Consider the following 24,724-nt stretch of genomic DNA (forward strand, 5'->3'; position numbering starts at 1 on the left):
GACCCTCGGCCTCCGATTTGGTGGGCGGGGACCCTCGGCCTCCGATTTGGTGGGCGGGACCCCTCGGCCTCCGATGTGGTGGTCGGGACCCCTCGGCCTCCGATGTGGTGGTCGGGGCCCCTCGGCCTCCGCTTTGGTGGGCGGGGCCGGGCCCCTCGGCCTCCGCTTTGGTGGGCGGGGCCGCTCGGCCTCCGCTTTGGTGGGCGGGGCTCCTCGGCCTCCGATTTGGTTGGCGGGGCCCCTCGGCCTCCGATTTGGTGTGTGCTCTGCCTGGGGCCACTGTGCTCTGCCTGGGGCCCCATATGCTGTCTGGGGCCCCTGTGCTCTGCCTGGGGCCCCATATGCTGCCTGGGGCCCCTGTGCTCTGCCTGGGGCCCCTGTGCTCTGCATGGGGCCCCATGTTCTGCCTGGGGCCCCTGTGCTCTGCCTGTGGCCACTGTGCTCTGCCTGGGTGTAGGACACTGGTGACGTCACTTATCTCCGGACATTAGCTCCGGACAAAGCCACGGAAGTTGGCACAAATTGCAGGAAGTAGTATTCTAGGCAATTATATATTAGATGTGTTATAATATAATCATAAATATAATCATAAATGTTATTCTTTTACTTGGTCTAGGATGAAGAGATAAGGTAGCAATGTGCAACAACATGAGTGAAAAAAATATTATTATGCTGTTGAAACAACAGTGCCAAAAGAAATACCAATTACGGTAATATACCCAAGTATACAATAGCATACAATGGACATAAAAGGTGCTAAGTGCATACAAAACAAAAATTACAACCAACATGATATTCAATAAAAAGTATTATGCCAATATAATCATGAATCATAAATATAATTCTTTTGCTTGATCAAGGGTGAAGATGGGGTGGCAAAGTGCAGCAACTTGAGTGAAGTATACAGCAACCGGTCAATATTCATCAAAGCTGTAAAACTAAAGTAAGACTAAAAAGAAAAAACATACAATTAATACAAAGAATATAAAAATAATGCAAAAAAATAAATCCAATGAGGACATTTTTTTTATCAAAAGAAAAATTAAAAAAATATACCGTATTTTTCGGACTATAAGACGCACCGGACCATAAGACGCACCCCAAATTTGGGGTGAAAATTGCAAAAAAAAAGATTTTTTATAAGATGGGGTCCGTCTTATTGTCCGAATTTAAGATCTCTTACCTGAGGGCAGGCAGTGGCAGAGCAGGGTCACAGGAGGCATGGTGGTGGCAGAGGTGAGGTGATGCTGAGGTGCGGTGGGCGGAACGGCGTGCACCTGAGCAGGGTCCCATCCTGCTTAGGTGGGCGACGCCATGGCCTGGTGTCCATGGGGAGGTTGCTGTGGCGGCGGCAGATGTGCGGTCACTTCCTCAGGTGGTTGAATATGTAGTATGCATTTTTCTTGTTAAATTCATTATTGATAACACAGGCATCTTTCACTCTGCCATCTTGGGCGACTGTACATCCTATTGGAAAGCCCGGGCTGCAGTATTTCTGGTTATCCTCAACATCGTAACACCAGGTCACCGGCATGTTATCAATGATCCAGTGATGCTGATAATTCAGCTGTATTCCTTTTCTAATAAAATCCAGATAAGTGGTATTAATATTCTTGTCATATTCCTTTCGGCACACTTCTTTGCAGGTTTCATTCTTGTTAAATGTGAACTTGTATGGGGATGATGCAATCCTTTCTCCAAAAAGCACTTGGCCAAGATTCTCAGAAGGATGTCTCTCATGCGCCTCCTGGCAGAAGTCAAAGGCGTCATACTCATATGGTAGAACAGATTCCACGGAGTCCAGGCGGTTTACAAAAAGCTCAATTTGAGACTTGCAGGTCTCCGTCTCTTTATCTTTCTCACAAACTCACAGGCGCCAGACCCGGAAGATAGAAAGCGGAGCCCCATCCCGTGCACAGGAGAAGCACCAGCACCGCCGGGACCTGGAGCCTCCTCCCTGACTGCGCCGCCATCCTGCTGCACCGGCCGGCCCGAGAACACGAACAGAACACTGGGAAAATGATGATGATGGCGTTACCCCGTATTTTCCGGTGGCGGCGTCCATCTTGCTGAGGCCGCGCGTGCACAGATTCACTACTCTGCGTCCCAGGGCTTCAGGAAAATGGCCGCCGCGATCTCCATCTGCGCACGCGTGGCCTCCCGCGGCCATTTTCCTGAAGCCCTGGGAAGCAGAGTAGTGAATCTGCGCACGCGTGGCCTCAGCAAGATGGACGCCGCCACCGGAAAATACCGTAACTCACCAGCGCTGCTGCTCTCCATCAATACCGGGCCGCGGATTCACCTCAAATGTGGACAAGACCCTGCTCACGCCATGCAGCTCAGCGCGCCACATCATCCCCGCACCTCTGTCGCCGCCACAATGCCGGTAAGCCTGCGTTCCGAATATAAGACGCACCCCCCATTTTCCTCACAATTTTTTGGGGGAAAAAGTGCGTCTTATATTCCGAAAAATACGGTACTTAAAAAAATATATTTTTATTACTAGGGACAGTAATTCAAAAAGCACCATCTAATCCCAAAATATATTTAAAGGAAAGGAGCAAAGCTCATAACCTCATTCAATCCAGTAGGTTGAAGTGAGCCTATCCTAGAGATCTATTTGGTCTCTAATTGGGCCAATTTGGTTTTAACATTACCACCCCTTGAATCTTTGATGATCCGATCAATACCAATTACCTTTAATAAGCTAGGTTTACAGTTATGGACAGACTTAAAGTGGCGGAGTATTGGTTTAAGTGATGTCAAGTGTTTAATATCACGAGCATTAGATATGTCACGGACATGTTCTCTGGTACGTATTCTAAGTTGTCTTGTAGTCATGCCAATGTATACCAACGGGCAAGGACAGCTGGCATAATATATCACATGATCTGTCCCACATGTGATATTGTGAGTGATCTGAAAGACCTTATTGCCATGTGCATTTGTGAATTCCTTAGCCCTATCCATATTCGCACATGCTAGGCACTTTCCGCAGGGAAAAAAATCCCCATTTTGATCCTTTGGAATCAAAATTATTGTCCATAGTAACACCCTTATACTGACTATGAACTAGTATGTCTTTCAAGCTCTGAGATCTCCTGTACGTAATGGTTGGTATTGTAGGGATACTCTTGGCCAAGATTGGATCATTCATGATAATGGGCCAGAACTTTGAAAGAGCTTGTCTCATGGGTTTCCACTTTTCATTATAGGTTGATATGAATCTTACTGTGGTCGAATTTGGTGGACGCGTTTTTGAGTTCAATAGTCCGGTCCTCTGTTTGTTACATGCTTTAGACCGCCCCTGCTGGATAACCCGATTGGAATATCCTCTTTGTGCAAATCGTTGAGCCAATTCAGAAGATTGTGTCTGAAGAGATGATTCAGTTGAGCAAATTCTCTTTGTTCTCAGAAACTGCCCATAAGGAATACTATCCTTTAGAGGTCTGGGATGTGATGAGGCAGCGTGTAATATTGAGTTCACTGCTGTTTCTTTCCTAAACACATCGGTGTGTACGAATCCATCCTCACCCTTGTAGATCGGTAAATGAGACGAGAATTAGCGTTATGGAAGATGAGTCTATGAGGAACGTATTCAGCTGCCGACTCCGAGGGAGAAACTGCTTGTTGTCTGTGGCCTAAATATATAGGTTTTATTAGTAGATGTAAAGAAGGAAACTAAATACTGTAGAATAATAAATCTCATATGTTTCCCTTATTATCTCCAGTAATTGTATTATTACACAGGATTTTTATGATGTTACATCGGCTCATCTTCTCATTCAGGTCTCTACAATATCGGATCCTCTCAGTGAAGATCTTCTATAGAAGAGAATTTTCCTGATTTACCCATCAAGGATGGATATGGACAGAGACAAGATGGCGGAGAGGATATTACACCTCACCCTAGAGATCCTCTTCCGGCTTACTGGAGAGGTGAGAGATTCTGAGGACGTCACATTACATCATTCTTATCTATGGGAATAACAGACAGAACAGGAGAGGTGAGGACTCTGGAAATGTCTGTAGTGAGATTTATTAATGTGTCTCTCCATAACCAGGATTACACAGCAGTGAAGAAGACCTTTAGTGAACACTGTCAGGACCCTGTGTCTGAAGGATGCAGAAGACCCCTGAGCCCAATCACGGGGCCTCAACCTCACCCCCTGATACATGAGGACATCAATGACCAGAAGATCCTAGAACTCACCTACAAGATGATTGAGCTGCTGACTGGAGAGGTGACACTGCTGGGAATGCTGGGACATTATACAGTAACACTATGAAGGGATCGGGGGGATGACGGTATCATTGTATGTGTCAGGTTCCTATAAGGTGTCAGGATGTCGCCGTCTATTTCTCCATGGAGGAGTGGGAGTATTTAGAAGGACACAAAGATCTGTACAAGGACGTCATGATGGAGGTTCCCCAGCCCCTCACATCACCAGGTAATAGACAGGACTAAATACACATGGCCTATAATTATCTGTATGTTCAGAATGAATTTAGTCCCTGTATGTGTTTCCTCCAGATCTATCCAGTAAGAGGACAACACCAGAGAGATGTCCCTATCCTCTTCTTCCACAGGACTGTAAACAAGAAGATCCCAATGTGCCTCAGGATCATCAGGTAGATGGAGAGAAGGTGTCAGGAGAACTCCCCTATGATGTGTAGACGGCTGTGAAGGTCTTGTGCTCAGTCTTGTTTTATCCCCCAATATTATATGTTTTTTACTTGTGTAATGAGAACGGTGGAGATGGCAGGATTAGAGCTGATCATAGATGTGACTTCTCCATCTGTCTGTGACTTTTACAATATTTGTTTCAGGGTGAAGATCTGACCCATATTAATACTACAGAGACATATGTGAGAGATGATGAGCGGTGTAAAGAGGAGATTCCTACATATGACTACCCAGGTGAGTAGTAACCACTAAATGTACAAAACTTTATTAAATACCATTAAAATACAGAAACAAACATAACAAAAGGGTAATCACAGGAAAATGACAGTGGTCAACCAAGAGCAAGGAAGGCACCACAATAAAACAGGCAATAAAACCCAAGGCAAAAACATAATGATAGTTATGTAGGTATTCTCAAAAAGTGCATCGTGCTAACAACATGTGCGCTTGAAGATCTAATAAGTATGGAGTATGTATAAGAATACAAATGAATAACGGCACAAGAGAGGTGCAAAAAGTCAATAACTACAGTGGTAAAAAAAGCAAGAACCATAAAGCCAAAATAAAAAGGTTATGCCTAGGGGTTTACCTGAAGAGCCGTGGTGCCTACCACCCTATTGCACGTTTCGGCGCAGTGCCTTCTTCCGGGGGTCTGGCGTCATGAAGAAATGGTGCCCTTATATATGTCAAAAGCATTAATCATGATTGGTATGGAAAGAGGATGTGACGCTTGCTCAAAAGGCGACGCATGCGCAGTCGACCGTTCGGAGGTAAGAATCACTAAGGGCGTCATCGGATGAGAGAGAACACGTCACCAGGCCACACCCATGGGTGAACACGTGAGCGTGGCCGTGGACGCAACCCGCCGAGAGCAGAAATGAAGACGCCGTCGGCAATGCCAAACAACGGAGCTCCGGTGCGCACAGAGCGATTTAACATGAAGAAAGGTGTCAGGATACCATAGGAGGTAAATTGTGAGTAAAATCACATCCTATGTTTTTGCCTTGGGTTTTAATGCCTGTTTTTACTGTGGTGCCTTCCTTGCTGTTGGTTGACCACTGTCATTTTCCTGTGATTACCCTTTTGTTATGTTTGTTTCTGTATTTTAATGGTACTTAATAAAGTTTCTCCTATGCCTCATTGGGGGACACAGGACCATGGGTGTTATGCTGCTGCCACTAGGAGGACACTAAGTTTACACAGAAAGATTAGCTCCTCTTCTGCAGTATACACCCCTTCACTGGCCAGGATTCAACGAGTTCTTGCTTAGTGTCTGTAGGAGGCACTTGGGTCTGTTTTCAGACCCCAAATTTCTTATTTTTCTGTAAATTTTTATTTAACGGAGTGAAGGGGGTGACGGATTCCTTTTATAGGGTCCGCTCTCCCCCGAACCACCAACAGGCGAGTATACCTCTCCGTCCCTCTCCTGCGACGTCTGGGGCACGCCAAATTTTACTGGGGCGACGGTTCCTCCTTGGTCCCGATCTCCCCCCCTGCAAGACGGCGAGCACATAGAGCCCGGCTCTAATGTCCCTCTCCAGGGCTCGAAGAGGAGAATGTATCACCTGAGACAAGGCCCACATCTGATGGCGTCACACAGCCCCAAGACAAAGCCCCCTTGGGGAACAGAGGAAGATGTTTCAGGGGCCTCTGCCTCCCCCATCCAGGGTGCATGGATTGAGCGGGCACCCTCACAGTGACAGGAGGACCTGCGACACTGTAAGTACATACCCTCCTCGCGCTCCCATCTGTGGCAGAGGTGCAGTCCGGGTCCCTGGAGAGAGGCGCCGTCAGCCGGGGTCAGCGGTGGTCAGCAGCGCTCCGTCGCGGCGGCTGCGCATCGCCGGCAGGGCCCAGAAATTTAGTCCCCGGCTTTTCAGCCGGACTAGGCCGCAGTGTGCAGATCCGCCCACGGCTGTAACCCCGCCCTCTATATTGGCGCTTCTCCTCTGGGACGAGAGGCGCCCTGCAGAACACGAGGGCCATATTGGCAATCATCTCCTGCGGGGACAACAAGACCCCGAAGGTGGCTCACGCTGACTGGCACTACCAGGACCGCCTCAGCTACATTCCTTCCCGGGGACACAGGCACAGGACCGTGGGTAAGCCGCTTCAAGAAAGCTTAACCCCTTCCCTGCACCACAGTGCATATCCTGCCCCTGTCTCTAAAGACACTGTCTCAAACTAAGGAGACCAAAAAGGGTAACAAGAAGCACACAGTGTTTTTCACTTCATGTGCCACTTGCAATACGGCCCTGCCCCGAGCTCACAATACCCCGTTATGTGCGGATTGAGACCCGGCCTCTGTGCAGTCGCCGCCGCCAATGTCGCAGCCGACCTTGCAGAGCCTAGTCCCCCTGAGTGGGCCACTTCCCTGTCACAATCTATGGCTTCCCTAGCCAAGGCAATTGACTCCCTCTGGGGTCCCTCTTTAAGTCAGACTGCGGAGGACACGGGCGACGGTACGGATCCGTCCACCAGCAGGGGGTGCACTCTGTCACTAAGGGCTCGGAGTTCCAGAAAACGTACCCATGTCCCATCCCCTGACCACGGGTGCATTTGCTTTTCAGCATCTGCAACTTCAGTCTCCCATTCCCCTTCTCCTAAATGACTCTGAATATGAGTCCGACGATTCTTACGTCCAGGATTCCTCGACTTCCCAAGAGACACTCGATTCTCTCATTGAAGCAGTCAACAAGACCCTGAAGGTGGATGACGATTCCGTATCCACTCCGGAACATGCGGTGTCTTTTAAAAAGACTAAACGGGTCCAAAAAGTATTTGTCACTCATCCTGAGTTTAAGGAAATCGTACAAAAACACAGGGACCGTCCTGACAAACGCTTCATGGGTCAAAAGCCCATCGAGGCCAAATACCCTTTTGCTCAGGAACTAATCAAGGACTGGCTGCAGTCCCCCTCAGTGGACCCTGCTGTATCACATCTCGCTTCCAAAAGTATCCTATCTCTGTCAGATGGTTCCTCAGTCAAGAACCCCTCTGACTGTCAAATCGACTACCTGGCTCGCTCCATCTTCGAGGCCACATGAGCCTCTCTCTTCCCATCCTTAGCCGCTTCTTTGGTGGCTAAGGCTATGGTCGCTTGGGCTGTGGTGCTTACCACGACCATCCAAGACACTAATCTCCCTCCAGAGGCGATCAACTTGACTAACCAGATAGCTCAAGCCGGGGACTTCGTGGTTAACGCCTCAATAGACACGGCCAATTGTGCTGCACAGGCAGCCGCAAATGCAGTCTCCATCAGAAGAGCCTGTGGCTCAGAGATTGGCGAGCAGATTCTGCTTCCAAGCGTTCTTTGACATCTCTACCCTACCAACCTGGTCGCTTATTTGGAGAAAAATTAGACCAAATAATCTCGGATGCTACCGGGGGGGGGGGAAATTTCTCCCCCAACAAAAGCCTACCCGGCCGTTTCGGTATCCACAATCTCGATTCCGGCCTTTTCGCAGCAATCCCAACTGGTCATCTATATCCTTCTCCCCGGCATCAGGACGAGGTTCGCATGCTGACCGAGGCCCCCAGGTCTCATACAGACCTAACCACAACTGGAAACCCAGACCGAGATCTTCTGGGTCTAAAGGATCCAGATCCCTTAGATCCTCCAGTCAATGACTCGTTGCAACATCCGCAGGACATCAACAAAGTAGGAGGTCGCCTACTTTTGTTCCGTCAAGCATGGCTCTCGGTCGTCCACAATGAGTGAGTCAGGGAACTGGTATCCTCCGGATACAAAATAGAATTTTCCTCTCCCCTGACACGTTTCTTCCAGTCGTGTGCTCCCAATCCAAAGGCAACAGCTTTTCTTCAGGCCATACGGGCGCTACAAAGGGATGGAGTCCTCATTCCGGTCCCTCAAGTCCAAAGGATCAAAGGGTTCTACTCGAACCTATTCGTGGTCCCAAAAAAGGACGAACCGCTGCGTCCGATTCTAGACCTAAAACTTCTGAACAAATTTGTCAAAATTCGGCGCTTCAGAATGGAATCCCTCCGCTCTGTCGTCGCTTCCATGGAAAAAGGAGAGTTCCTGGCATCTATAGACATCAAAGATGCTTACCTCCACATCCCAATTTTTCCTCCTCATCAACCGTTCCTTCGCTTCGCTTTTCGCGAGGAACACTTCCAGTTTGTGGCCTTGCCTTTCAGCCTCGCCACAGCTCCCAGAGTTTTCACAAAGGTCATGGCGGCTGTCATGGCCATTCTTCATTCCAGGGGAGTGGTGGTACTTCTGTACCTGGACGACCTACTGATAAAAGGCCCATCATACCCAGCCTGCGAAGAGTCCGTCAATCTCACGGTGGATACTCTTTCTCACCTGGGTTGGAAGATAAACTTCGAAAAATCCTCTCCGATCTTGACTCAACGGATCTCCTATCTTGTAATGATACTGGACACTTCCCGCGGTCTGGTCATTCTCCCTCCAGACAAGACCTTGGCCCTGCAGCGGGGAGCACGGAGCCTTTCCCGTCCAGTCTCCCACTCTATTCATTTCAGCATGCGCATTCTCGGGCAGATGGTAGCAGCCATGGAAGCTGTTCCGTTCGGGCAATTTCATCTCTGTCCCCTACAACATGCGCTACTGTCGGCGTGGAACGAGAACCCATCCTCTCTCGACCACCGTTTCATTCTGTCCCCAGAGGTCAGAAAGACCCTCAGGTGGTGGATGCTGAAGTCCTCCCTGAACCAGGGAAGGTCCTTCCTCCCAGTGCGGTGGCTGGTGGTGACCACCGATGCCAGCCTCATGGGCTGGGGGGCGATTTTCAACCACCACACAGCACAAGGGCGGTGGTCCACTCGAGTCTCGTCTCCCCATCAATATCCTGGAAATACGAGCTATCATGCTAGCATTGTTCAGGTTTCACCATCTTCTGGTGGGTCACCCTGTCAGAATCCAGTCCAACCACGCCACAGCTGTGGCGTACATGAACCGTCAAGGGGGAACCCGCAGCAAGACGGCCATGCTCGAGGTGTCCCACATTCTCCGTTGGGCCGAGTCCAACCATTCGCCCATCTCGGCGATCCACATACCAGGTGTGGAGAATTGGGCGGCGGACTTCCTCAGCCGCCAGGGTCTCGCCTCAGGCAAGTGGTCCCTCCACCCGGAAGTTTTCCAGCAGATTTGTCATCGATGGGGGACCCTGGACGTGGACCTCATGGCCTCCCGGTTAAACAACAAGGTCCCACAGTTCATTGCACGATCTCTCGACCCACGTGCCGTCGGAGCAGATGCCCTGGTCCTGCCGTGGCGTCAATTCCGCCTCCCGTACATTTTTCCCCCTCTTCCTCAGCTACCGAGGGTCATCAAGAAGATCAGGGCGGAAGGAGTACCAGTTATCCTCGTGGCGCCGGACTGGCCGCGCCGAGCATGGTACGCGGAACTGGTTCAGCTGGTCACCGACGTCCCCTGGCGTCTTCCAGATTGCATGGATCTTCTCTCACAAGGCCCGATTTACCATAAGAACTCAAGGGCCCTGTCTTTGACGGCCTGGCCATTGAATCCTGGATTTTAGGCCAAGCGAGTTTCATTCCCAAGGGGTCCTCCACTATACCATGATCAGGGCTAGGAAACCCGTGTCCAGGCGCAGTTACCACCGTAAGTGGCGAATCTTCTTCGCTTGGTGCGACGCACAAGGACGATCTCCTCTGGTATTTTCCATTCCTGCCATACTGGAATTTTGCCAATCAGGACTAGAGTCGGGTCTCGCACTTAGCTCTCTCAAAGGACAGGTGTCAGCATTGTCAGTCCTGTTCCAATGAAAAATTGCCAATAGATTACCAGTGAAGACGTTCTTTCAGGGAGTTTCCCGCTTGGCACCTCCCTACAAAATGCCTTTGGAGCCGTGGGATCTTAATCTGGTCCTTGGAGCTCTTCAGGAGAACCCCTTCGAACTGCTGCAGGACGTCTCTCTGACCTTACTTTCCTGGAAGGTAGTTTTTCTTGTGGCTATTACATCCATTAGGCGTGTCTCGGACTTGGCGGCACTTTCCTGCCGACCCCCGTTTCTGATTTTTCACCCGGATAAGGCAGTCTTGAGGACCTCTCCTTCTTTTCTGCCCAAGGTTGTTTCCTCTTTTCACCTCAATGAAGAGATTATTCTGCCTTCATTCTGTCCGGCACCAGTCCATCGCATTGCGAAAGCTCTGCACACTCTCGATGTGGTGTGGGCCCTTCGACGATACATCTCACGGACGGCTCCCTTCCGCAAGTTGGATGTCCTATTCGTACTTCCAGAGGGACAAAGGAAGGGCTCTCCCGCTTCCAAGGCTACTCTAGCCAAATGGATCCGATCGGCTATTCCGGAATCCTATCGTGTCAAGGATGTTCCTATCCCCGCAGGGATTAAGGCCCATTCTACTCGGTCGGTGGGCGCCTCTTGGGCCATCCGGCAGCAGGCATCGGCACAACAGGTCTGCAAAGCTGTGACATGGTCCAGTTTGCATACTTTTACAAAACATTACCACATTCATTCTCTATCTTCTGCAGACGCCGGTCTTGGCAGGCGCATTCTGCAATTGGCGGTACCTTAGCTGTAAGCCAGTGGTACATGGGGTATTAGCAGCTATGTTGTTTCCCGCCCAGGGACTGCTTTAGGACGTCCCATGGTTCTGTGTCCCCCAATGAGGCGTAGGAGAAAAGGAGATTTTTGTGTACTCACCATAAAATCTTTTTCTCCGAGCCAATCATTGGGGGACACAGCACCCACCCTGTTAGCCTTTTGGCTCGTTGTTGTTTCTTCTTTGGTTTTGACATAGTTTTTATTGTCTTTCATTTAATACTCCTACTCCTTTACTACTGAACTGGTTGAATCCTAGCCAGTGATGGGGTGTATACTGCAGAGGAGGAGTTAATCTTTCTGTGTTAACTTAGGCTTCTGCCACTAGGAGGACACTAACACCCATGGTCCTGTGTCCCCCAATGATTGGCTCGGAGAAAAAGATTTTACGGTGAGTACACAAAAATCTCCTTTTTGTACATTTGTCTATTGGTTCGGTTTGGTGCTTTTTTCCTTTATATGATTTTCATTAATTGAGCAGTGAGGGCCAAGTGTGAATATCTGTACAATAACAGGATGTACAATAACAAATTGTATTGTGGTAAAGTGTTAGCCAGAAAAATCAATGTGAATACTTTTCTGCCCAATGATGACAAAAGTATTCTAGGAATGATACCTTAATTGGCTAACCAGAAAATATGTTTGCAAGCTTTCAGAGTACATGTGTGAATTGTATTCATGTAGTGACTCATAAATCCAAGTGTTACCGTAAATTGAGTCCTAGTGTCAAAGAATTGAATATCTTCATTAGTTTGAATTCTCAAATTTTTCTTTCTGTGTCATCCTTAAAATGACCTTTTAGTATGAAGACTTTTAAGTCTGTCATACAACGTCCAGTTCGAGAGAAATGTTTTCCCACAGGCATGTCCACAATATGAGCCAAGCACAGGAGAAATGCATGTTCTTTTGAAGGGGCTAACATTCTGTCCTACAAAACAGCTTGATAGGGCTCAGTTCTGTAGCAATATCAAGGAATTCTTCCACAGATTTCTACTCAAAGAATTCTTTCATAACAGATATCACATCACAAGACAATGTGAACGACACAGCAAAAAAGCAAAAGAGGACAAACTGGACCCCGCAACCTGGCCATAACCAAACTCTGGATCACTACATTGACTGTTTCCGTAAAAAAGTTAAATCTGACATTTTGGACTGACACCATAAAGTGACACAAAATATCACTATGGAGGAAAGAAAAGCCATACAATCCTTAAAAGCCAATAACAATATCATTATCAAACCAGCAGACAAAGGAGGAGCTGTAGTCATAATGAACACGACAGATTACATCCAGGAAGCAAACAGACAACTCTTGGATATAAAATGCTACTCCACTTCAGGGAGATCCAACCAAAAAATACACAGAGGAACTAACACATATCATCAATGGATTTGATTCTACTTCATCCTCAATGCTGGAACTAACACCAGACAATTCCCAAACAGGTACTTTCTACATGTTGCCTAAGGCTGGGTTCACATTGTATTAGTGCAGTCCGTTCAACGCATGCATTATTGCAAGTGCTGTTCAAGATCGCGTGACATATATGATTGCTCTAGCACAGATACTCCATCTGCGCTAGCGGTGACGGACCCCGAAACGCTGCAGACCACGTGCGAGGGTCCGTCACAGAATGCGTTATTATGATACGTGTTAGCGATGCGCTACATAATTGCAGTCAATGGGTGCGCTAACGCATCCATTACATAGCGTTAGTGGCGTTATATAACAGATGCCGTCAGCGCATTGCCATTAACGCAATGTGAACCCAGCCTAAAATACATAAAGAAGGTAACCCTGGGAGGCCTATCACCTCTGGTATTGGGACTTTAACCGAGAATATCTCCGGCTGGGTGGAAAACATTTTGAAACCCTTGGTGAGGCACACACCTGTTATGACCCCAATGGCGAGGGTCTCAGAGGAACGTGGAAGTCTTCAGAATACAAAAATCCAGCTCATAGGGCAGTGGTAACTGGGTTGACCATATATCTACTCCTAACGCCAACACTAGAAGTAGCCGGGGATCATTCCTACGTTGATTCTAGATGACACGCGCCAGCCGGAGAATCTAGCTACCCCTAGTAGAGGAAAACAAAGACCTTTCTTGCCTCCAGAGAAGGGGACCCCAAAGCTGGATAGAAGCCCCCCACAAATAATGACGGTGAGGTAAGAGGAAATGACAAACACAGAAATGAATCAGGTTTAGCACAGAGAGGCCCGCTTACTGATAGCAGAATAAAGAAAGGTAACTTATATGGTCAACAAAAACCCTATCAAAATCCACACTGGAAATTCAAGAACCCCCGAACCGTCTAACGGTCCGGGGGGAGAACACCAGCCCCCTAGAGCTTCCAGCAAAGGTCAGGATATAGATTAGGAACAAGCTGGACAAAAATACAAAACCAAAACAAATAGCAAAAAGCAAAAGGCAGACTTAGCTGATATAACTGGAACCAGGATCAGTAGACAAGAGCACAGCAGACTAGCTCTGATAACTACGTTGCCAGGCATTGAACTGAAGGTCCAGGGAGCTTATATAGCAACACCCCTAACTAACGACCCAGGTGTGGATAAAAGGAATGACAGAAAAACCAGAGTCAAAAAACTAGTAACCACTAGAGGGAGCAAAAAGCAAATTCACAACACACACCCAGCTATATCCAGGACATCACGGATACTCTTTGCAAATTGTCAGCGCTGGGCCCACTTCCAGAGGACACGATACTAGCCACCATGGATGTAGAGGCTCTCTATTCCAACATTCCTCATGAAGATGGAATTGCAGCATGGATATTGTTCTTTTGAAGGAAATATCTAGCCACAGAACCGGCACTGCAATTTATCAGGTTTGTGCTCCATCACAATTATTTTTCTTTTGGGAACAATTTATACCAACAGTGTATAGGCAGCGCCATGGGAAGTAAAATGTCCGCACAATATGCTAATTTATTTATGGCGAAACTGGAGTAAGGATTTTTGTCATCTTGCTCTATTAAACCTCTTGCATACTTCTGCTACATTGATGATCTGCTAATAATCTGGACAGGCTCAAAAGATAATCTACTCACCTTCCACAATAAATTCAACAAGTGCCACCCAACCATCAAGCTCGCCCTAAACTTTTAAAAGACCCATATACATTTTCTGGACATGACCATATACATCAAGGACAACGCCATACAAACATCAATTTACCATAAGCCCACAGGACGTTCGGCTTATCTTAGATGGGACCTCTATCATCAAAGGCACACAAAAAAAAATCCATCATCTACAGTCAAGCTCTGAGGTATATTCGGATCTGTTCAGACAGTAAAGACAGGGAACTACAACTGCTATCACTGAGGAACACATTCCAACAACAAGGATACCATCCACTGCTAATAGATTAACAGATCCACAGGGCTACAAGGGTCCCAAGAAACAGCCTCCTGGATTACACACTGAGGGAAGACAACAGGGTGCTTCGTGGTCACATACAACCCCCACATGAGCATCCTAAGGGAAATTGGTGCTGATCTCCAACCCATATTCCAGAGACCACAAACTGAAAGACATATTCCCAGAACTACCACTTCTCTCCTACAAATAGCCCCCTAACTTAAGGAATCTGCTTGTCAGAAGTGTTCTCTCATCACCATCAGTGACGGGCACATTCCCATGTAACAATAAAAAATGCAAAACTTGTACTCACATATTACCAACAAATATAGTCCGTGTACCAAACACAAATCAGGACTATAAGGTCATGGATTCCTTTCCTTGTACATCCTCCAACGTGCTGTACATGATACAATGTACGAGGTGCCCTGGAAGTATCTACCGTATATACTCGAGTATAAGCCGACCCGAGTATAAGCCGACCCCCCTAATTTTGCCACAAAAAACTGGGAAAACTTATTGACTCGAGTATAAGCCTAGGGTGGAAAATGCAGCAGCTACCGGTGAATTTCAAAATTAAAAATAGATGCTCCATACCCTTCATTATGGCCCCATAGATGCTCCATATAAAGCTGTGCCATATAGAATGCTCTGCACCGTTCATTATAGCCCCATAGATGCTCCACATAAAGCTGTGCCCCACATAGAATGGTCTGCACCGTTCAGTATGGCCCCATAGATGCTCCACATAAAGCTGTGCCCCATATAGAATGCTCTGCACAAGTCATTATGGCCCCATAGATGCTCCATAGAATGCTGTGCCATATACAATGCTCTGCACCGTTGATTATTGCCCCATAGAAAGCTGTGCCATATACAATGCTCTGCACCGTTGATTATTGCCCCATAGATGCTCCATAGAAAGCTGTGCCATATACAATGCTCTGCACCGTTGATTATTGCCCCATAGAAAGCTGTGCCATATACAATGCTCTGCACCGTTGATTATTGCCCCATAGAAAGCTGTGCCATATAGAATGCTCTGCACCGTTGATTATTGCCCCATAGATGCTCCACATAAATCTGTGCAATATATAAAGCTGCTGCTGCAATAAAAAAAAATGACATTCTCAACTCTCTTGCTTGCAGCTCCTCAGCGTCCCGTCTCGGCGTCTCTCCCCACTGACTGTTCAGGCAGAGGGCGGCGCGCAGATTAGTACGTCATCGCGCCCTCTGACCTGAACAGTCAGAGCAAGAGGACGCGAAGACGGAACGCGGACAGGTGACTATAAGATACTTACCAGCTCCCGGCGTCCCTGGCTCCTTATCCCGGACAGCTGGTCTCCGGGTGCCGCAGCCTCTTCCTCTGTCAGCGGTCACCGTTACCGTCATTAGAGGAATGAATATGCGGCTCCACCCCTATGGGAGTGGAGTCCATATTCATAACTTTAATGAGCGGTACCATGTGACCGCTGAACAGGGGAAGAGCTGCGGCACCGAAGACCGTGGGACGGGCAGGGGGAGCGCCGGGACTAGGTGAGTATGCGACACGCTCTCTCCCCCTCACCCGCCGACCCCACCGCCGACCGTGACTCGAGTATAAGCCGAGAGGGGCAATTTCAGCCCAAAAATTTGGGCTGAAAATCTCGGCTTATATTCGAGTATATACAGTATATCGGGGAAACTATGCAAAGACTACAAACTAGGATGAATCTACACAGACACACAATCAGGAATGAAATGGACACACCTGTGGGAAAACATTTCTCTGGACCTGGACACAGTATGACAGACTTAAAAGTCTTAATACTAAAAGGTCATATTAAGGATGACAGAGAAAGATAAATTTGAGAATTCAAACTAATGAAGATGTTCATTTCTTTGACACTAGGACTCAATTTAACACCTGGATTAATGAGTCACTACATGGACACAATTCACACCTCCACCAGACAGACTCCAGATAACTAAAGGTACCTTCACACTAAACGATATCGCTAGCGATCCGTGACGTTGCAGCGTCCTGGCTAGCGATATCGTTGAGTTTGACAGGCAGCAGCGATCAGGATCCTGCTGTGATATCGCTGGTCGTTGCTGAAAGTTCAGAACTTTATTTGGTCGTCAGATCGCCGTGTATCGTTGTGTTTGACAGCAAAAGCAACGATGCCAGCGATGTTTTACAATTGTAACCAGGGTAAATATTGGGTTACTAAGCGCAGGGCCGCGCTTAGTAACCCGATGTTTACCCTGGTTACCATCGTAAAAGTAAAAAAAACAAACACTACATACTCACCTTCTGATGTCTGTCACACGTCCCTTGCCGTCCGCTTCCTGCACTGACTGAGTGCCGGCCGTAAAGTAAAAGCAGAGCACAGCGGTGACGTCACCGCTCTGCTGTTAGGGCCGGCACTCACACAGTGCAGGGAAGCGGACACCGGGGGACGCGAATGTAAGTATATACTGTTTGTTTTTTTACATTTTACACTGGTAACCAGGGTAAACATCGGGTTACTAAGCGCGGCCCTGCGCTTAGCAACCCGATGTTTACCCTGGTTACCCGGGGACTTCGGCATTGTTGGTCGCTGGAGAGCGGTCTGTGTGACAGCTCTCCAGCGACCACACAGCGACGCTGCAGCGATCGGCATCGTTGTTTGTATCGCTGCAGCGTCGCTTAAGGCCCCGTCTCACATAGCGAGATCGCTAGCGAGATCGCTGCTGAGTCACAAGTTTTGTGACGCAACAGCGACCTCAGTAGCGATCTCGCTATGTTTGACACGTACCAGCGACCCGGCCCCTGCTGTGAGATCGCTGGTCGTGTCGGAATGGCCTGGACCTTTTTTTGGTCATTGAGGTCCCGCTGACATCGCTGAATCGGTGTGTGTGACACGGATTCAGCGATGTCTTCACTGGTAACCAGGGTAAACATCGGGTTACTAAGCGCAGGGCCGCGCTTAGTAACCCGATGTTTACCCTGGTTACCATCGTAAATGTAAAAAAAACCAAACAGTACATACTCACATTCCGGTGTCCGTCAGGTCCCTTGCCGTCTGCTTCCCGCTCTGACTGACTGCCGACCGGAAAGTGAAAGCACAGCACAGCGGTGACGTCACCGCTCTGCTGTTAGGGCCGGCGCTCAGTCAGTGGGGGACGCGAAGGTGAGTATGTACTGTTTTTTTTTTTTTTACATTTTACACTGGTAACCAGGGTAAACATCGGGTTACTAAGCGCAGCCCTGCGCTTAGCAACCCGATGTTTACCCTGGTTACCCGGGGACCTCGGCATCGTTGGTCGCTGGAGAGCGGTCTGTGTGACAGCTCTCCAGCGACCACACAGCGACTAAACAGCGACGCTGCAGCGATCGGCATCGTTGTCTGTATCGCTGCAGCGTCGCTGTGTGTGACGGGGCCTTTAGTGTGAAGGTACCTTAAGAACATCATTCCCACTGCGTCTCCATTTGAAAGAAAATGCCTAATTAGATTTTCTTGGTTTATCTTTAGGAGGCATCACACCTCCGTCCCCTGAACAGATGTCCTCCTGTAGTATTCCTTAAGTGTTGTACTTTTTTCTTATTAACCTATTTGTAATCTTGCCTGAAGGAGCCACTGTGCTCTGAAAGCTGCAAACATATTATTTTCTGGTTAGCCAATAAAGGTATCACTCCTAGAATACTTTTGTCATCATTGGGCAGAAAGTATTCACATTGATTGTACAATAACAGCAGAGTTTCCCTTTATCCTGAAATTTCAATTTCTTTTAGAACCAACTAACATCAAGGAAGATTGTGATAAACTGCATAAAATCCATTACACCTGTGCCATGATATATCTCTAAGCTGTGGGTGGCTGATGGCTGTAATCTACATTTATTCACCCCTGCAGGAGATGTGTTGGCATGGCTCGAGCCCTCGTTTCATGGCTTCACTCCATGTTATAAATGACATTATGTTTTCGATCCTAAGGAATTCAGATTACTGTACAATCCCTCCTGAAATCGGGAGCAATATTATTTTCTCTACTCTTCTGGTCAGGACTCATATTAGCCTCAATGGTCCGCCATAAATGAGTGCAACTCCGGTTTAATGTTGAAGTTCTTCCTTCGTACATACGTTGTTGTTGAGAATGTAACATATAGTAAAAAAATGTTTTTTTTTTTACCTGTTGATTCTATGTGATAGTTTAATTGTGGTGGGAATGATGTGCCTCTCTATGTGAGTCTGTAACTCCCTGATAGTCTTAAAAAAAAAAAAAAAAAAAAAAAAGCTCTCCATCAGTGACCTGTCATAAGCCAATACAGCTGCATATGTAATCAGGGCACCGCATAAGGCCCCACCCACAGTCATGCCCACAGCTCCACCCCAGAGCACGAGAATCTCATTAACTGAAAGCTACAAATACAGATTAAGCAACAACCACAAGACAGATTTCATAACCTTGTATCAATGTAATCAGTATAACGGCATCAACCTGAGTGTTTTTAGGTTACTGTGCCCAATCTTGCTGATAGGTTCCCTTTAAGACACCTCAGCTCTGCACTATTATACACAGTTCTTTTTAAATGTGTAATATTTCACAAGCTGAGCACAGAGGACTGAACCAGAGGAGAACAACGTTGTTTCTGGCAGATTCCGGCCATATGCTTTGAGCTTTAGTAGGGTGTGGTACTTTCCAAATGGCTGAAGTAGGGAGCAGATTACTCCAGCTGGACAGCAGGAACAGATCCCAGAGGAGATTCAACACACCATATGCAGAAGCCCTAACTAGGGTTTATCGAATAGCTTCAGATAAGTGCTTATCCGAATAGCTATAGCGCTTCCCGAATAGCTACCTTGGTAACCTGGATACCTGTAGCGCTCCTGATAATGAACTGTTCGGTGTCGCTGCTGCATGTTTCGTGGCTGTGTGACAGTCACAACACATGCATGGATAGCCCCAAAACAGGTACAGGCTTTGTATGTACTGTATGTGTTGTGACTGTCACACAGCCACAACACAGGCAGCTGAAGCCCTGAACAGATGATTATCGGGAGCGCTCCATGTAACAAGGTTCCCAAGGCAACTATTCTGTAAGCGCTATAGCTATTAGGATAAGGAGTTATGCAAAAGCTATTCGATCAACCCTAGCCCTAATATATCTAAATGACAGAAAACCAGAACAGTCGAAATCCCAATAAAGTGATTCCATTTTATAAATTAATTCACTGAGGATTAGCATCTATACACACGTGGTCAAAATTGTTGGTACCCCTCGTTTAATGACAGAAAAACACACAATGGTCACAGAAATAACTTGACTCTAACAAAAGTAATAATAAATAAAAAAGATTGTAGACGCCTGTGATACTTAGTGGACACACCTTGATTTAAAATGTCCCTTTTGTCACATTTTCAGGGGTACCATAATTTCTGGTACAGGCCTATTTCATGAGTTTTATTCTTTCTTAATTCTGTGGATGCATGGTTGAAAAGCAATGTCTGACGCTCATTTGTTCATTTTCATAGATAATTTATCATTACTTTTGTCAGATTCAAGTAATTTTGGTGACTGTTGTGGGATTTTCTGTCATTAAACGAGGGGTAACAACAATTTTTACCACGTGTGTAGGAGGACTGAATATTTTGATTCCACAGCCACTTTCCAGAAATTAACATGCAGTGGAATTTGGAGAGTGAAAAATTACACATTTGCCATTTTATTACCCAGCACTTAGTGCCCAAATTGTGCTCACTATAATATTGCTAAATACAGGGATCCTAAATGTTGCTTTTGCACACTGCAAGACTCAGAAGTGAGAGCAGATTTTCCTGGATTGGTTTATGGAAACCCTCTTGCATTTCAACAGCCATTGAGCCACTAATAGTGTGGGAACCTCTGTTTTTCCATTGACAGATGATGGACCTGAGTGGGGACTTGTTTTTTGTGAGATGAGAATTGATATTATTTTCGCCTACATAGCATTGGTTGGTTTCTTTTTAGTCAATATTTGGGAGACAGAATAAACACAGTTGAACACCACGCACTACTGATTAATCTAATACGGTTTTCTATTAGACTGTGAACTGTCATTGTCTTGGTAAATAATTCCAGTTTTTTACATAAACTGTACATAAAAATGGCAAGCTAAGTAAAAAATGTTCAAAAATATAAAATTCAAGGATATTTTATTCAAAAATAATTGTTTTTTTTCTTAGCAGATAACTGTACCCGGAGATCAGAGGGACAGCTGACCTCTTCAGTTTTTAAATCAGATGATCTCAAAATCCCACAGGATGCAACTGTATTGAATGCCATGACTTCAGATATACCATCATCCCTTCACAGCAAAGATCTGTCATCTGATCCTTTGAAACAGGTCCTGTCTTCTGATTTATTACTGACTACAAAGGAAAATGAAAGTCACAAAATAAGCATTAAAACAAAAGCTGCTCCTAAAGAAAATAAGTCATTTTCACATTCAGTATATGGAAATACCATAAACCAAAGAACCCACACAAGGGAGAAGCCTTTTTCTGTTCAGAATGTAGGAAATGTTTTAACCGAAAATCAGATTTGGTTGTGCACCATAGAACTCACACAGGGGAGAAGCCTTTTTGCTGTTCAGAATGTTGGAAATGTTTTAACCTAAAATCAGATTTGGTTAAGCACTAGAGAATCCACACAGGGCAGAAGCCGTATTCATGTTCAGAATGTGGGAAATGTTTTATCGAGAAATCAGATTTGGTTCAGCACCATAGAACTCACACAGGGGAGAAGCCTTTTTCCTGTTCACAATGTGGGAAATGTTTTAATCACAAACGTAGTCTTCTTGTTACACACCAGAGAACTCACACAGGGGAGAAGCCATTTTCCTGTTCAGAATGTGGGAAGTGTTTTTACCATAAAACAAATTTGTTTAAGCACCAGAGAAGTCACACAGGAGTGAAGCATTTTTTCTGTTCAGAATGTGGGAAATATTTTAACCATAAATTTATTCTTGTTATGCACCAGAGAACTCACACAGGGAAGAAGCCTTTTTCCTGTTCAGCATGTGGGAAATGTTTTAACCACAAATGTAATCTTGTTACACACCAGAGAACTCACACAGTGGAGGAGGATATAGGCCCCACAGCCTAAAAACAGCAGCCTGCAGCTGCCTAGAAAAGGTGCCTCTATTAGAGGCACCTTTTCAAGCGCTTTGCCTGGCTCTTCCCACTTGCCCTGTAGTGGTGGCAAGTGGGGTTAATATTTGTGGGGTTGATTTCACCTTTGCATTTGTCATGATCTCTTAGCCGCGGCCAGCAGTTTGTCACGAAATCCACAGGGATTCCTGACCACTGCCACCAATATGTCATGGATTGGGGTGACTTTAGACCAACAGATGGCTATCACATGTGCAGGGGGCTTATCTTAGTTATCCCTCCACTGCCACAATGTGATAAAAAAACACACACACAAGGTTATTGACCTCTTAATTTACAGCAGGGGCTTATTTTAGGTATCCCACTGCTCTTCATTATACCATGTACTGCAGGGATTTGTGTATCCCGCTTACAGTTCCACTTAAACCTTGCAGCTCTCTGGCGCCCCCCTTACTGTCAGGTCAGATTAGGTACTGCACCTAGGGTAAATAGTCGCCAGAAAGGCTGCCTGCTTTGTACTGGCTATTGGGCACGCTGCAGCGACGCGATAAACTACTCCCGCTCAGGCAGGAACAATAATTATCAAGCCGCAGTCGCTACGGTGACTGTTGTGAATTAGACTTTTTTGGCTCCCTCTTGTGGTCACTGGTGATATTACTCTGGGATTGTCTTTCCCTAGTTTGGCACCCACCTGGGTCGTTAGTCCAGGGGTGTTGCTATATAAACTTCCTGAATTCTCAGTCTGGTGCCTGGCATCGTTGTAATCAGTTCCTTTCTGTTTGCTCCTGTCTGCTGGTCGTGGTTCTTGCAAAATTAAGCTAAGTCCTGCTTCCTTGTTTTTTGGTTATTTGCATTGCTCTTATTTATTTGTCCAGCTTGTACTAAATGTGATTCCTGATTTTGCTGGAATCTCTAGGGGGCTGGTATCCTCCCCCCGGGCCGTTAGACGGTTCGGGGGTTCTTGTATATCCAGCGTGGAAATTTTGATAGGGTTTTTGCTGACCGTATAAGTCATCTTACTATATTCTGCTATTAGTCAGTGGGCCTCTCTTTGCTAAATATCTAGTTCATTCTTACGTTTGTCTTTTCTTCTTACCTCACCGTTATTATTTGTTGGGGGCTTGTATCCAACTTTTGGGGTCTTTTCTCTGGAGGCAAGAAAGGTCTATCTTTTCCCTTCTAGGGTTAGTTAGTTCTCCGGCTGGCGCGAGACGTCTAGAACCAACGTAGGCACGTTCCCCGGCTGCTGCTATTTGTGGTGCTAGGATTAGTTATACGGTCAGCCCAGTTACCACTGTCCTATGAGCTGGTTTTTTGTGTTTGCAGACTTGGTAATTACTTCTGAGACCCTCTGCCATTGGGGTCATAACAGGTGACACCCAAAGGCCTTCACAGTACACGGTATTACTGCCACCAGCTTCGATTAAACGGGTCCGAAGCTAACCCAAAACAGTAGCGTAATTTCCCTTCAGAAGACTTAGGGTACGCTTTTAGAGCATGGAGAAAGAACTGGCATGAAATAATATACCCCACAAAATGTAGGCAGTGCTTTATCAAAATATTTTACAAAGATGTTACAAATGAGACAATTGCAAATATGTACAAGGCAATTATAAAAAAAACAGGAAATAACATGAGAAATAACACTTACAGTTGTTCAAAGCATTGCAGGCAACAGGCTAGGGGAACTTTCCATCTATCCCAGTGCATCAGGGCGTGCACTCTGGGCTCTTCAGGTAAAAACTCAAATCTCACTCTCTTGGACGCCGGCCAGCACTTAAAACCTACAGCCTGTGACCTCACAGAAAGGGCTGGCTTTTCCAAACCCTCCTCTCTCTACATTCTGAGTACTTCAACCTTAAATTTATCTACTTTCTATAACTTCGCTACACAACATGTCATAGTCGTAACAAACCCAGCATTCATCTCGGATTAACGTGGGCATTCTAATGAGATCAAATATGTCCTTTCTGGGATACATATTTACCGAGAAATCCCTACTTCTTTACCAGATGGAGTTAGAAACTCGTCTTTAGAGTGCTGGATAGATGCTTCGATGGAGATTAAAAATATATGTTTTTGTGGTCTTAACTTAAACGGTTTGCGTAATATCTTAGAAAAACAGAACAAAGAACTTTCATAGATTCTAGAAGTTTCTAGTCCAGTTATAGCTGGATAAGAGCTTACACGGCAGGAAATGCCGGTCGTAAATACCTTGGCTCTCATAACCCCCACACTCTCTGAGAAGGAAAGTCAGGAATTTGCAGCTACGAGCTGTTGCTGAATCACTCCAAGGAGGGGGGCTTAGCCCACAGCATGCTAGCAAGAGAACTAAACTTATGATATTTCATACCATCGTGACAGTATTGTTAGGTGACATCAATCCCAAGGCTTAGTAATGGAGAGGTGTCTATAAGACACCCATCCATTACTAATCCTATAATTGTATGGTACATAAAGACACAGCCAGACTAAAGTCCTGTATTTGAAAAAATGACACAGACTCCTTTATTATTCTCAATTAAACCATACTTACTGCATACCCTAATCCCAGCAAAGCCCTTGATCTCTTGTAGTAAAAATAAAATAAAAAACCAACAATATACCATACCTGTCTATTGTTGTGTCCGACGCTGTAATCCATGTCTGGGGGCTAAATAGTTTTAAACTTTGACGGTGCCAAGATGCAACCGTCCCGGCTGATAGCGCAACATCATTCACCAGCGGTGACATCAAGTCCGGGCTGAACTTCGGTGACCTCATGACCATGGGAAAATGCCAGTGATGATGTCACTCTGGTCAATGATGCTGCGCTCTCAGCATCTCATTTACCAGTGGCTTTCAGCCGGGGCGGTCACATCTTGGCACCTTCCAGGTTGCAAACTAGCCCCCAGCCATGGATTACGGCGTGGGAGAAGCTGACGGACAGGTATGGTATATATGTATTTTTTATTTGTATTACAGGAG

At 46.3% G+C, this 24,724-nt stretch overlaps 1 protein-coding gene and 1 pseudogene across 1 annotated transcript in view; one reads left to right on the plus strand and one right to left on the minus strand.

Moving 5' to 3' along the window:
* The first annotated feature begins 624 nt into the window (after window positions 1-624).
* The window catches only part of LOC143768256 (uncharacterized), a 29,914-nt gene continuing 5,814 nt past the window's right edge, over window positions 625-24,724 (plus strand). Inside the window, exons 1-8 of the mRNA XM_077256949.1 lie at window positions 625-710; window positions 861-943; window positions 3,790-3,939; window positions 4,065-4,244; window positions 4,328-4,451; window positions 4,535-4,632; window positions 4,831-4,921; window positions 20,834-20,991. Coding sequence (XP_077113064.1) covers window positions 3,862-3,939; window positions 4,065-4,244; window positions 4,328-4,451; window positions 4,535-4,632; window positions 4,831-4,921; window positions 20,834-20,991 — 729 coding nt within the window. The 5' untranslated portion in view covers window positions 625-710; window positions 861-943; window positions 3,790-3,861. The remainder of the gene's footprint in view (window positions 711-860; window positions 944-3,789; window positions 3,940-4,064; window positions 4,245-4,327; window positions 4,452-4,534; window positions 4,633-4,830; window positions 4,922-20,833; window positions 20,992-24,724) is intronic.
* LOC143767975 (transmembrane 9 superfamily member 2 pseudogene) lies at window positions 1,220-2,027 on the minus strand (annotated as a pseudogene).

The sequence above is a fragment of the Ranitomeya variabilis genome, chromosome 4, assembly GCF_051348905.1.
Source record: "Ranitomeya variabilis isolate aRanVar5 chromosome 4, aRanVar5.hap1, whole genome shotgun sequence".
NCBI lineage: Eukaryota > Metazoa > Chordata > Amphibia > Anura > Dendrobatidae > Ranitomeya > Ranitomeya variabilis.